General features: G+C 43.3%; 1 protein-coding gene across 8 annotated transcripts in view; it reads left to right on the top strand.

Annotated features, from left to right (window-relative positions):
• The window catches only part of LOC106584181 (receptor-type tyrosine-protein phosphatase F), a 424555-nt gene that overhangs the window by 290429 nt on the left and 119599 nt on the right, over nucleotides 1-14527 (top strand). For all 8 annotated transcript variants that reach the window (XM_045706049.2, XM_082967931.1, XM_045706048.2 and 5 more), the window contains one exon: nucleotides 12279-12548. In XM_045706049.2, the coding sequence (XP_045562005.1) occupies nucleotides 12279-12548 (270 nt within the window). The remainder of the gene's footprint in view (nucleotides 1-12278; nucleotides 12549-14527) is intronic.

Raw genomic sequence — 14527 nt, 5'->3', positions numbered from 1 at the left:
CAATATTTTTTTCTTTACATAGTTGAATGTGCTGACAACAAAATCACACAAAAATAATCAATGGAAATCCAATTTATCAACCCATGGAGGTCTGGATTTGGAGTCACACTCAAAATTAAAGTGGAAAACCACACTACAGGCTGATCCAACTTTGATGTAATGTCCTTAAAACAAGTCAAAATGAGGCTCAGTAGTGTGTGTGGCCTCCACATGCCTGTATGACCTCCGTACAACGCCTGGGCATGCTCCTGATGAGGTGGCGGATGGTCTCCTGAGGGATCTCCTCCCAGACCTGGACTAAAGCATCCGCCAACTCCTGGACAGTCTGTGGTGCAACGTGGCGTTGGTGGATGGAGCGAGACATGATGTCCCAGATGTGCTCAATTGGATTCAGGTCTGGGGAACGGGCGGGCCAGTCCATAGCATCAATGCCTTCCTCTTGCAGGAACTGCTGACACATTCCAGCCACATGAGGTCTAGCATTGTCTTGCATTAGGAGGAACCCAGGGCTAACCGCACCAGCATATGGTCTCACAAGGTGTCTGAGGATGTCATCTCGGTACCTAATGGCAGTCAGGCTACCTCTGGCGAACACATGGAGGGCTGTGCGGCCCCCCAAAGAAATGCCACCCCACACCATGACTGACCCAACGCCAAACCGGTCATGCTGAAGGATGTTGCAGGCAGCAGAACGTTCTCCACGGCGTCTCCAGACTCTGTCACGTCTGTCACGTGCTCAGTGTGAACCTGCTTTCATCTGTGAAGAGCACAGGGCGCCAGTGGCGAATTTGCCAATCTTGGTGTTCTCTGGCAAATGCCAAACGTCCTGCATGGTGTTGGGCTGTAAGCACAACCCCCACCTGTGGACGTCGGGCCCTCATACTACCCTCATGGAGTCTGTTTCTGACCGTTTGAGCAGACACATGCACATTTGTGGCCTGCTGGAGGTCATTTTGCAGGGCTCTGGCAGTGCTTCTCCTGCTCCTCCTTGCACAAAGGCGGAGGTAGCGGTCCTGCTGCTGGGTTGTTGCCCTCCTACGGCCTCCTCCACGTCTCCTGATGTACTGGCTTGTCTCCTGGTAGCGCCTCCATGCTCTGGACACTACGCTGACAGACACAGCAAACCTTCTTGCCACAGCCCGCATTGATGTGCCATCCTGGATGAGCTGCACTACCTGAGCCACTTGTGTGGGTTGTAGACTCCGTCTCATGCTACCACTAGAGTGAAAGCACCGCCAGCATTCAAAAGTGACCGAAACATCAGCCAGGAAGCATAGGAACTGAGAAGTGGTCTGTGGTCCTCACCTGCAGAACCACTCCTTTATTGGGGGTGTCTTGCTAATTGCCTGTAATTTCCACCTGTTGTCTATTCCATTTGCACAACAGCATGTGACATTTATTGTCAATCAGCGTTGCTTCCTAAGTGGACAGTTTGATTTCACAGAAGTGTGATTGACTTGGAGTTACATTGTGTTGTTTAAGTGTTCCCTTTATTTTTTTGAGCAGTGTATATGTATAAGTGTTCTGTAATCAGCCTGCACCTGCCCAGTGACAGCGTAAGATATTGTGTACTTGTTTGCTTGTGTGTGGACTATAAGTGTGTGTGTTTGTGTGTGTGTGCACATGCGCATGTGACCATCCTGCAGTATGTGTGTAGGTGTATACATATGTGTTAAAATCCTGCAGTATTTCTCACCACCCATGCCTGCATCAATTTCTCACAGAGAGAGCAGATTACATCTCACTCCAGGGAGGAATTGCCTTTGAGAACTGAAAGAGTCTTTTCAAGTGTTTTTTACACTGTGAAATATTCTTTATGATTATTTTTCACTGAAAACCCTCAGTCCATAATGTGTTGCCATGGAGTTTTACTATACTGTTGAACATCATTTGAAAAAGATAAACCCTTATGCACTGTGCTGAAATATCACTCTACTAAACCTACAACTGAAGTCATCAAGGTCAAGACTACCAGCTTCTTTCCTATTTGTTTTCTTACAAATGTCTGCTTCTGTATAATGTAACACTGGGTTGTTCTGTTTCTGTACAATGTGTTCTTGTCTGAATGGGTCTAACCTCTATCTCTCCAGGTATTACACCACTCTACCAGTGGTGTAATTTCCTTAGCAAATGATGGTGCCTGAAAGCGCTCTCTCTGCTGCTAGAGAGAGAGAGAGAGAGAGAGAGAGAGATTTCTTCTCTCTCTTCTTTTCCTATATTTGTACTTCTTCTTTTTCTCTTGTCTGTCTATCTCAGCTTTTGCTTTCTGATCATCACTCTGTGTGTGGCGTGTCCTTGGCACTGGCTCCATGTCCATTGCTGTGTTATATCATATACACAGACTGTATATGGGAGTGTCCATTACACAAATGCTTATCCTGCTATAAAAAATTATTCTACCATTGTCTGTGTGCTTTCCCATGTCTTTCCCAAGTGTCACCCAAGGTTTCATGTGTCTTGGGGTTTTCTGAGTTTCTCTGAAACTTGTGTACGTATGTGTGTGTGCTTTTATTTGTCTTTGTGTAGTGTGTGTGTGTGTGTGTGTGTGTGTGTGTGTGTGTGTGTGTGTGTGTGTGTGTGTGTGTGTGTGTGTGTGTGTGTGTGTGTGTGTGTGTGTGTGTGTGTGTGCGTGTGTGTGCGTGTGTGTGTGCGCGCGTGTGTGTGTGTGCGCATGTGTGTGCATGCAGAGATCAAGATTAGAAACAAGCTTTAAAGAAAGGAACCACCACTACAATGCATAGACTCTTTAGATGCACTATACTCTGCTCATGTAGGTATAGGACTGTGCCCATGGGACATAATGTATAGGACATCATGAATGCCACAATCACTCATACTGGTTAAAGACTTCCCCACCGTGGCCCATTTGATTAATTCTGTCAGCACACAACAGTGGTATGAGGCCATTGCCTCAACATTGAGTGAGCGATGCACAGAGCTCTCTCTGTTGTCGGTGTACAACTCCGTGGTCAGGCCATTTTGTGTGCGAGTCAATAACTCTGAGTGTATGACTAGTCCAGAGCCAGTGGCGGCCATGTTTGATGTTTGTATTCACATCCAGCCTCTCTGTCTCTGCTATCCTCAGTGGCTCTGCTAAGAAGGTGTCAATGGACAGAATAAATGTGGCTGCCTTAGCTAACAGCAGAACAGTATCTGCTTTGTGTGCATAATGAAGTCCGCTTGTCAGCCAGAGAGACTGTCTGCGACCCAAATGGCACCCTATTCCTTTTATAGTGCACTACTTTTGACCAGGGCCCATAGGGGTGCGATATATAGGAAATAGGGTGCCATTTGGGACGCAGGTTCTCTGACTGTCTAATGGCATCTTAATACACAGGCAGCAGCCGATGGGTCTGAAGGGAAGGGCTTAGAGAACATGAGAGTAGTCAGGAACAGAGAGGAGTACGTGTGTGTGTGTGTTTGTGTGTTTATATTTATGTCTGTACTGTATGAGATGTTGCTATGTGTGTGTTTTTGGAGTGTGGCTATCAGTGCACTGGCCTTTGTCTCCATAGTGTTTTCCTCACTCTCTCTATTATGGATAAGTGGAAAATGTTCCTGTTTTACTCTCTCTGTTTTTCCTTGTCTTCTTCCTCCTCTTCCTTTTTCTCTCTTGTTGGTTTTTCTCTTTTCTCTTTACTCCCCCCATCATCATCGCACTTCGCCATCCATAAAACAATCCAAACCTCACCAAATCCTCTCAGATCAACGAGAAGGTTGGTTTTTTTCACTCTTTACCTTCCTGCTCCTCCTCTGATACCCCACGGTATGCCAAGGCCCGGTGGGCTGGAGCCTGGCAGCGCTCCCAGCATCACGCTGGGTGCCACGGGCCCGTCCCGGCCTAATGGGCCTCCCAGGAACCTTCCTTCCTCTACCAACCTGAACGTCCACTGTGCATCTCCTACCCTATATCTACTGCTACCCTCTCTACCACTGCTATGCTGCCTGCCTGCCTGCCTCCACCCTAAACCCTCCACCATCTACATTGTTATAGGTCTTTGAATATGTCTGGCATGGATGGGTCTTCCCTGACAGCTTCAGTCTGTTATGTATCATCCTTGCCCACTTCCTTAGGTGATCCTCACATCACCTAGGGCGTGTCTATTCTATCCCATCATCCTCTATGTTCACACTGTGTCCGTCCAACCATGGCTGTGTCCAATTGGCACCCTATTCCTTATTCAATTTAATACTTTTGGTCAGCGCCTCAAGGGCTCTGGTCAAAAGTGTGGCACTATATAGGGACTAGGGTGTCATTTCACTGTGTACCTGAGCCCTCGCATCTGTGTTGCCACATGGACTCGTCATGGTCCCAGTCTAGCTGACTGCACAACTCTCATCTTACCTTACCTTGACTCGACTCTCACACAGTATATCAACATCAGCTGGTAGCATAGCTCTCCACCATACAATCTTAGAGAAAACAGAGGTATTGTGATCAATTAATCATGAATAGTAGTTGGATGTAGATATCTTTGTCATCTCGGGAGTAACAATAAGCTAACCGTTAGAAAGAATTGCAGCCTTGGTTATATCCATGGTTTATGAAAATGAGAAGCGTATGGGCTCTCACTGAGATTTGTCTGATGCAATGCATTATCATTGGTCTTCAGCAACAGTGGCTTCTCATTGTCTTTTAGGTATTTTACATCTGGGTTCAGGGAACAGATATAGGAATGTTGCATGAAGCTTAAGAGATCAGTACTATTTACATACAAGTTCAAATTTCAGTAAGTGCCTTTTTCCCACCACCCTGGAACGATTATCCTGTTTAATAGAAGATGTTGTGTTATCCTGGTTAACAGTGAAAAGCCTTTTGAGTTTTCAATATTTAATCAGGCAAAAGCAGCTTTGATTGTTTATTTTGGATTCAACATTCAGTGCAGGATTCCAGATTTAATTCATAGAACAATGAGAGCAGTGAACAGAGAGGGAGAGACTGCAGAGAAGAGGATGAGAATAAAACAAACAAATCTGTTTACAGACCCAGTGTGTTTTTCTGTATTTTTTTCCAGTTCATCTTTTCAAGCGTAACCCCAAACAACAGGGGTCAATTCTGAGACAAAGGAGTCAAAAATGTAATAATTTCCCCCAAAAAATGTTTCATTCTTCAAAAATGCAGGACTTTGTCAAGCAACTAGATGCCGACCCAAAACAAGAAAACAATTTACCATGTTTTCTCTGTATTTTATTCCTCCATTAAAAACAATCTTTCTTTTACTATTGGTGTGAAGCTGAACGTTTTGATTCAGTAGTGCACTTTGTGATAGAAACACAAAATTTGGCACAGAGGTACAGTACCAGTCAAAGGTTTGGACAAACCTACTCGTTCAAGGGTTTTTCTATATTTTTACTATTTTCTACATTGTAGAATAATAGTGAAGACATCAAAACCATGAAATAATACATATGGAATCATGAAGTAACCGAAAAAGTGTTAAACAATTCAAAATATATTTAGATTTTAGATTCTTCAAAGTAGTGTCACGAACCGGCTCCAAGGGAGCAACAAAAAGGGAGACAACGTGGAGATAAGGAATAACAAAATATATTTATTAACTAAAGTAAACTAAATATAATTAACAACGGTATGTGTAGTCAGTAATCAGTAGTGTAAGTGAGTGGTTGCATGCATAAATGTGATAATGAGTGGTGTTGAAAGGTGCCAACGCAAACAACCAAAAACAGCCACAAAAATGCCACAACCAAAATCTGTGTCTGCATGGAGAGAGTCTCCCCAATGAATGGTGGAAGAGGTATATTCATCCTGGGACACACCCGAGCCCAGGTGTGTCCCATTTCGCTAACGACTCTCCCGGGCTCTGCCCACTGATATCCTATTAAGGAAAACAAGAGCAAAGAGACAGAATATGGCAGACAGAGTGGGAGGGTCGTTACAGTAGTCACCCTTTGCCTTGAGGACAGCTTTGCAACCTCTTGGCATTCTCAACCAGCTTCACCTGGAATGCTTTTCCAACAGTCTTGAAGGAGTTCCCACATATGCTGAGCACTTGTTGGCTGCTTTTCTCATCCCAAACCATCTCAATTGTGTTGAGGTTGGGTGATTGGGGAGGCCATGTCATCTGTTGCAGCACTCCATCACTCTACTTCTTGGTCAAATAGCCGTTACACAGTCTGGAGATGTGTTGGGTCATTGTCCTGTTGAAAAACAACTGATAGTCCCACTAAGCACAAACCAGATGGGATGGCGTATCGCTGCAGAATGCTGTGTTAGCCATGCCGGTTAAGTGTGCCTTGATTTCGTAAAAATTTTTGGGAGACAGTGTTACCAGCAAAGCACCCCCACACCATCACACCTTCTCCTCCATACTTCCCGGTGGGAACCACACATGCAGAGAACATCTGTTCACCTACTCTGCATCTCACAAAGACTTGGCGGTTGGAACTATACATCTCAAATTTGGACTAATCAGACCAAAGGACTGATTTCCACCGGTCTAATGTCCAGTGTGTTTCTTGGCCCAAGCAAGTCTCTTCTTATTGTTGGTGTCCTTTAGTAGTGGTTTCTTTGCAGCAATTTGACCATGAAGGCCTGATTCACACAGTCTTCTCTGAACAGTTGATGTTGAGATGTTGAGATGACTACCTCATTAAGCTGGTTGAGAGAATGCCAAGAGTGTGCAAAGCTGTCATCTAGGCAAAGGGTGGCTACTTTGAAGAATCTCAAATGTAAACTATATTTAGATTTTTTTTTTTTTTTTTTTTGGTTACTACATGATTCCATATTAGTTATTTAATAGTTTTGATGTCTTCACTTTTATTCTACAATGTAGAAAATAGTAAAAATAAAGAAAATCCCTTGAACGAGTAGGTGTGTCCAAACTTTTGAATGGTATTGTAGATATGGAGCCACCCCAGATTTCGCCCCTGGGGGGTGTAGCAGTGGCAGTGTTCTACCTGTTTAAATATATGCTTATTTTGGGGAATTTCAACCATTTACTTGTGTAACAAAAGGTTTATTAAAGTGGTACTTTGCAATCATTACCAATTTGTCGCTTTTAAGCAAAAATATGTTGGCACCTCTAGGGTTAAATTGCTGAGCTGAGAAGGTGTCTCTCTGTGGGAGAGATGGATAAAAACCGTCTCAGCTACCCAAACTTTGAGCCAACTCACACATCAGCAAGGCACTTTCTAAAATGGAGGTCTGTGCCCTCTGACAATTTACCTCCCATTAATCCCAGACAGTCTCATGTCTTTTCTCTAAAAAAGGACTACGTTTAAGATAGTTAACTGATTCCTTTCCTCTCTGTGAGAAATGTGAGAAATATTAACTTACATTGCCTTCAGAAAGTATTCACACCCCTTTACTGTTTCCACATTCTGTTGTGTGACAGCCTGAATATAACATGGATTAGATTGAGATTTTGTGTCACTGACCTACAAATAATACCCAATAATGTCAAAGTGGAATTTTGGTTTTAGAAATGTCTTGAGTCAAAAAGTATTCAGCCCATATGTCATGGCAAGACGAAAATAAGTTCATGAGGGAAAATGTTGCAGTCGTTTTTGTATCAATATCAAATAATTTCTTGGTAACAATTAAGTACCTTAATATAATAGATGTCCATTAAAATGGGCAAAAATAGCTTTTTAGCAAAACATTTTTATTTTGCTAGGAATGTCTGGGAGTCATCTGAGTGGTGAGGGGAAAACTGAAAACTAGCTGTTATTGGCAGAGAGGTTTGGAACTCTCTTTGTTATTGGTCTATTAACCAATTCACCTCACGGAGATGTCACCATGGAAAGTCGAAACTCCCGCCCATGCAAACCTGCTGATTAGAAGGTCCTGCTTGTATTTTCGACCAGCAACTATCAGGAAATGTTTTCACACTTTTACAGTGTTAGTTTCATCAGCCGTGTTACAATATGGTAAGAAACACAGGCAAAACAGAATTCTGACAGGACTGGGCCTTTAGCAAATCACATGATAATATGCATGGACTCAGTCTGAGTGCAATAATAGTGGTTAACTTGATTTTTGAATGACTACCCAATCTCTGCACCCCACACATACAATTATCTGTAAGGTCCCTTAGTCGAATACTGAAATTCAAGCACAGATTCTATCACAAAGACCAGGGAGATGTTCCACAGCCTCATCATGATCATAGCTGTTCTGTAGCTAGCTAGTAATTTGCTTGATGCTTTGCTTGCCTTGTGCCTGGGCTGCTGCATGCCTTGCTTGACAATATTTGTGTGCCTAAAATCTGTGTGCAACCACGATTGTGCTTCCACCCCCCTCCCCTCCACCCCTACCCCCCTCAGCTCCAAATCCGTACCTTTTCTTTTTCCAATTCCAAATCCTTCCTTCCCTCTTTCTCTTCCCCCTCTTTCTCTGTGGCATGCCAACGAAGATAAGAGTGTGTCTGCATTATAACTGCCAGTTTCTCATGTTGCTACTGCTGATACTACTTCCTCTGATACTAAAACTGTTCACTTGAAACCAGTGACTATTCCCCACAGTGTCACTCGCTTCTACGACGATGACTAGTTCTCCCTCCTCCACCACTTCCTGGTGACCTTTAACCTTTAACATTTGTCCTCCATAGCCAATAATAACTCAGATAACCCCTTGTTATAACCTCACTCAGTCAGCCAATCAACAACAACCATCATGTCACGCTGTGACCATTTTCCATATCCATGGGTAACCTCCAACCTCCTCATCCTTCTAATAATGTACACGGTGACTAACGTTGGTTTGTTATGATTCCTCCTGCCCTGCATTGCGCTGTCCAGCATGTCACGTTGACAGCTCACAGACTCCAATCTAACACATTGGTTAATTTCCTCTGAAAAGCTCAGAATTGGTAGACCATTGGCCTCAATTTGATTACAGAGGAACAGATATATAAATCTCAAAATCTCAGCATTTACTTGACTTGAATGAATCACACGCAGACTTTTATAAGGGTTAGTGCATACAGAGATGGTACACATGGCACACATACAGTATGCATACAATACACACAAAAAAACATGCAAAAGAAAAGGTAAGGTGAATACTGCAGTAGAGAAAGATTGCAAATGCCCATGTTCAGGACATAGGCTAAATGAAAATGTGATTTTGTTAGATAACCCCCAACTGTGGTTCATTATGGGTATCTTGAAGTCCCTCAGTTCTTGTTGCCCTCCTGTAGACTACAGTACTGCAGGGGGGGGGGGGGGGGGTGAAAGGATGGAGGAAGAGAGAGAGAGAAGGGAGAAGAGGGTAGCAACCTCACCTCACACCCCATACACCATTCAAGTCACATAAAAACTGAGATGTTTGTATTAGAAGAATAAAAAACTATTTTGGTGCCATGCTTGCTTCAAAACCAGTTTGGAGATATTTACAGTATTTAGATGTAACTGCTGGTCAGCCAGGCAGGGCCGGTGGGCCCTAGAATACTGTAAGTACTACATTACTACTCTGCCTGCATAATTCTGCTGTGGTAAAGTAATAAGCAGGTGATTTCTTAGTCGTGATGATAAACACAGTATTTTAAGAGTTGTGATGTGAATAATGTTGCCTCTATTTTATCTTCAAGCACAAAACAGAGGTCTGCTACAGAGTTCTCCCCTTGCATCCCAAATGAAATCCTGTTCCATCCTAAATGGCACCCTATTCCTTACATAGTGTATTACTTTTGACCAGAACCCATAGGGTGCCATTTGGGATGCAACCTCTCTCAGCGAGCGGTTCTTTGATGATTAAGAGTCTCAGTGCTGTCTGAAAGGGGATAATTTTGCGGGTGGCTTAATGTGAGATCCTGCAGACCATCTGTGTGTGTTGGGAGATCAACTGGGGACTGAAAAGTCAAGGCCTGGTTTTTGCTGCTTGCTGTGCCTCACCTGCACAACGATTTGCAACCTCCACTTACAACCTCCGCTCTGTGAGGTTATAGTCACAGAAATACAGTCATATAGTATGAGATTGGGTACCCTGATAGTAGTGGTACCCTGATATATCTAAAAGTTTGGCAACTCCGACTTTTAAAAAGTTTCCTCTTTCTTAGTTTTTGACCTGACATCACCCTAAACTGGAATCACGGAATGGCACATAACTGTGGCCTATACCCAGCCTCGAACAGCCAGCCCCCTCCCCTCGTCTCACCACTCTCGCTCTCTCTCTCGCCCTCCCTCTCTCTCTCTCTGTCTCTTACCCTCCTCTCCTCCTTCCCTCCCTCTGTTTTTCCCTCTGTTGGCCATGTCACGTGCTCAGGCGACGTCCGTCTCCATGGCAACCCATGTTAATGCCAGCCATCTGTATCACAGAGCGTGCAGGTAGCCTAGCGGTTAAGAGCGTTGGGCCAGTAACCCAAAGGTTGCTGGTTTGATTCCCCGAGCTGGCTAGGTGAAAACTCTCTGTGCTCTTAAGCAAGGCGGTAACCCTAATTGCTCTGGATAAGAGTGTCTGCTAAAATGTAAATGATGGTTCTCTCTTTCCCTCCGGTCCCAGCAGACAGACAATGCAGCCCTTGTCTTTGCAGAGACGACAGCCAACATGACTATCTATCACCTCTCCTCACTGACTGACTGAGCCCATGCAAACACACATTCATTTATCACAGTGATTCCTCACTTGGTTGGAGCTAATTAACTTACTGCTGTGCTTGAGTGAGCCAAATGAAGACATTATGTGCCCATACATCCTCTTTCAGTTTATTTGTTCAAAGTAGTACCGCTCTCAAATTATACAACATTAGCTATACCCTGCTGTGTTTCCGACCTGCTTGTCGGAAGTCTACAACAGCTCAATACATCTCACTTGGTACACTGGTTGAGTCAACGTTGTTTCCACATCATTTCAATGAAATGACATTGAACTAACATGGAATAGACGTTGAACTGACTGACGTCTCTGCCCAGCAAAAATTATACATTGGAGGTGGCGAATAGCAATTCTTTTGGTTGCTTGTACATTTCTATTTATACCTTTTTTGGAAGTACATACCGGCCGTAACGGGAGTAAATGAAGATAGTTGCTCAGCGAAACGTATCGAACGTACTTTGACATTATAGCGCTTGCATAGCTGTCTAATGGGAGTTTGAATCTGAGCTTCCTGGGCGTTAGAGAGGAGACATTTCATAGTCATCGGCAACATCTCTAACGCACAGGTACTGCGGCAGGTTTCCACTAGCTTCCACAGCCACAAAGTCAAGGTTAGCGTAAGGCATAAGGTTGTCAGTGTGATTAAGTTTAGGGTGAATGTTAGAATTAGGTTTAAAATCAGATTTTAAGAAGACGAATTGCCGAAATTGGCAGGGTTTACGACTTTATGGCTGTGTTAACTAGTGACAACCCTCTCCCGCCTCAATTTAGAGCCACGCCTCAAAGTTGTGTTTCGGTCAGAATTTCAATTGATTAGCATGTCACTCAGTAAATCCACACAACCTAAATTCCAAATAGTGCCACTGTTACCCGCTTTATGTGAAATTTGAGCCTGGGGACAAGGTCAGATCTGTCATAAACCTCTTGGTCTCTCCCTGTTTGACTCACACAGCATGTAGATCTCCCCTCCCCTTCTATTTAGTTAGACCAACAAGAAACATGGTGAAAACCCTCTAAGACACAATCTACGCCCCTCACGGCCAGAATATTCAGACTCTAAACTTACATTTTACTACAGTGAAACACGTTTTGTGACCGTTCTCAGCCTTCCTAGTCCAGGGGTGTGTGTGAGCACTTTTGCTGCCATGCCATTGAGCTATGTATATTTAATGCATGCAAAGTGAGTAGCATTGCAGCATTAATTCAGACGTAATGAGCAGTACTTCCCAGCGCTTAAGGGGATATCTAACGGTGTATGGTAGATAACAAGGGAGAAGAAACCTCTTCTATTCACTCACACTTAGAGACAAAACGAGTGTTAGATAGCTAGCTTACTCTGAATATGGTAGGGAAGCTATAGACTAACAGCAGTAATAAGCTCCAGGTGTTTCTTAATCCACATACCAAAGAAGGAAATCCAAAGGCACTCGTGAGAAATCCAGCCTTATAGGCCACCTTAGGCATTTCTTTGCAAATTTAACATGAAAGGGGAGGAAAGTCCTATTTCACTGTTGAGTAATAGATACATCACATGTGGTTCCACCCTAACTATCTACAGCAAAGTTGCCATAGGCCTCTATTGTCCCAGAGAACAGTGGTATACCCTGCAGCAACAGCCAGGCCTGACCATTGAGGTATTGAGCTATCCCAGTCACCCATGCAGTGTCTCCCATCAAACCTCCACTTCTTCTGCCTCTCACACCCCTATGTTCTCCCCCTGCAGTGAGGCGTGTGCCACCCCGGTTCTCCATCCCTCCCAACAACCACGAGGTGATGCCGGGTGGCAGCGTGAACCTGACGTGCGTGGCGGTGGGAGCACCCATGCCCTACGTCAAGTGGACGATGGGGGTGGTAGAGCTGACTAAGGAAGAAGAGATGCCCATTGGGAGGAATGTTTTGGAGGTCACCAACATTCGCCAGTCTGCCAACTACACCTGCGTGGCGATATCGTCGCTTGGTATGATCGAGACCACGGCACAGATCACCGTCAAAGGTGAGAAGGCTGGGAGAAGTGTGAGAGAGGGGGTGTGGGAGTTTGAGTGTTTGTTTTGCCTGGTATTTGGTATTTTATTAGGATCCCCAGTAGCTGTTGCGAAGGTGGGAGCTGCTCTTCCTGGGGTCCACACAAAACATGAAACATGACATAATGCAGAATATTAATAGACAAGAACAGCTCAAGGACAGAACTACATCAATTAAAAAATGGCACACGTAGCCTGGGATGCAGTGAATTAGCTACGTTTGGTATCTAGCAAAGTAGCCCTCATTCAGGATCGACATGTCAACATCCAAAATCAATAGATGGATCTGGATCAAGATCAACATCCAAAGGAGATATTTTAGATGAATATTAGATTTTAAAAATGAAATTGAATATTAGAAATTAAAAATGTCTCACTATGTCTTGGACTGTACTATAAGAGCTTGATATTCGTTAGTCATGATCCATTACACCTCATGGCACAACAAGCGTAATACTAATATAGAAATATCCTTTTCTTTCTTTAAACATGTATACAGCATTGTGTGAAAGAATCATAAAGTCTAAAAATGAATTACCCACAATCCTCTAAAAACAGAGTCATATGGCAAGATATGAAATGCAAGGTGATAAAAATGAAAGACTTCCAATGAGTTTAATCACTCGATTTTCTCTCTCTTTGGTTATCCTTATAAAATATATTTTGAGCAACATATTAAATTGGATTTATTAGTGGATTATTTTGGTAAAATGCAATTAAGAAATCATTGAAACGACTTGCATATGTTTTTTACAATATATTTTTAGGGTATTTTGACAGAGGGAATACAGATAGGTGGGAGAAACAGATTGAAGGGTTGGAGAGGGGAATTTAACCCATGTCTTTTGTGGGGAGAGGGGTGATGGGTCTAAGCCGGGTGCGTTACCACCAGACCATGGGCTCTGCATGACTTGCATTCATTTTTATTAACACTAGAACTGCTGGGCCTTGATGGACCCCTCTTCAAGCTAATGAGCAGTCCTGCTGACTGCAATATTCTAACAGTGTAATTGATATATTTCAAAAGCTATCACAAAAAAATTATCATTTGGTTGTGTATATGAAGGCCTTGGGCAACATTAGAATACGATTTTTATTTTATTTCAAATAATACATTAGCTTATGTTACTGTAGGCTACATGTAATTTTTTTTTTCTTAAACGCCAAAATTCAAGTGTTCAATCAATTGTATTCGTGGAGTGCCTTTGTTACAGCTATAAAACATAAAACATATGTGTTGAAATATGGTAACAGCTTCTTTTTATAATGACATAAAATTTTAGTAATACCCCAATCACCAAGACCAACGGTCAAAGGAGGCGCGGTCAAATGATGAAAACATCAGTAGCCTAAACATCATTACAAGCGCCAAGTGCCTTGATAAATAGTCAAACTCGGCACAAAAGCAATAATGGCATTACAATGAATACAAGTGTCGATATAACAGCAGTCAAAAATAGTCAATTATTGTCAGCTCATGCTTACACGGTGAGCGTCTTCATGCAATGTCGTCAGTTCAGTTTTATTTAGCCATTATTCCTTGTCCTAACAGTTTTCGTAACTTTCACTTGCTTGACACACTTTGACATACGTTTGCTTGCTTGTAGCACGTAATAGTCTCCGGCTTTCTCTTTGTGATCCCATTGTCTTGTCATTCTTCATCACCATTGTGGAGTACAACTGCTGTGCAGGTGCCTTATTTTGCACAGAGGGAGGGAGCTCCTGTCTCACTTTGTTCATGGTGCCGGCCAGACTTGTTTTCTTTGCAAGCAAATTGTTCACCAATGACAGTGAAGTTAAGAAATTGGTGGTGGCATTGGTGACATTTCTACTATTTCCAATATAAGGTTCCACAAGCCCCATCACCACATTCTCTGACACTCGCTCACCTACTGCCCGATGTGGATATTTTCCCAGATATTGAAAGCCGTTCCCGAATGTACAATTATGC

This window comes from Salmo salar, chromosome 23 (assembly GCF_965601325.2).
Source record: "Salmo salar chromosome 23, fSalSal1, whole genome shotgun sequence".
Lineage (NCBI taxonomy): Eukaryota > Metazoa > Chordata > Actinopteri > Salmoniformes > Salmonidae > Salmo > Salmo salar.
This window is presented reverse-complemented; position numbering and strand designations above follow the sequence as displayed.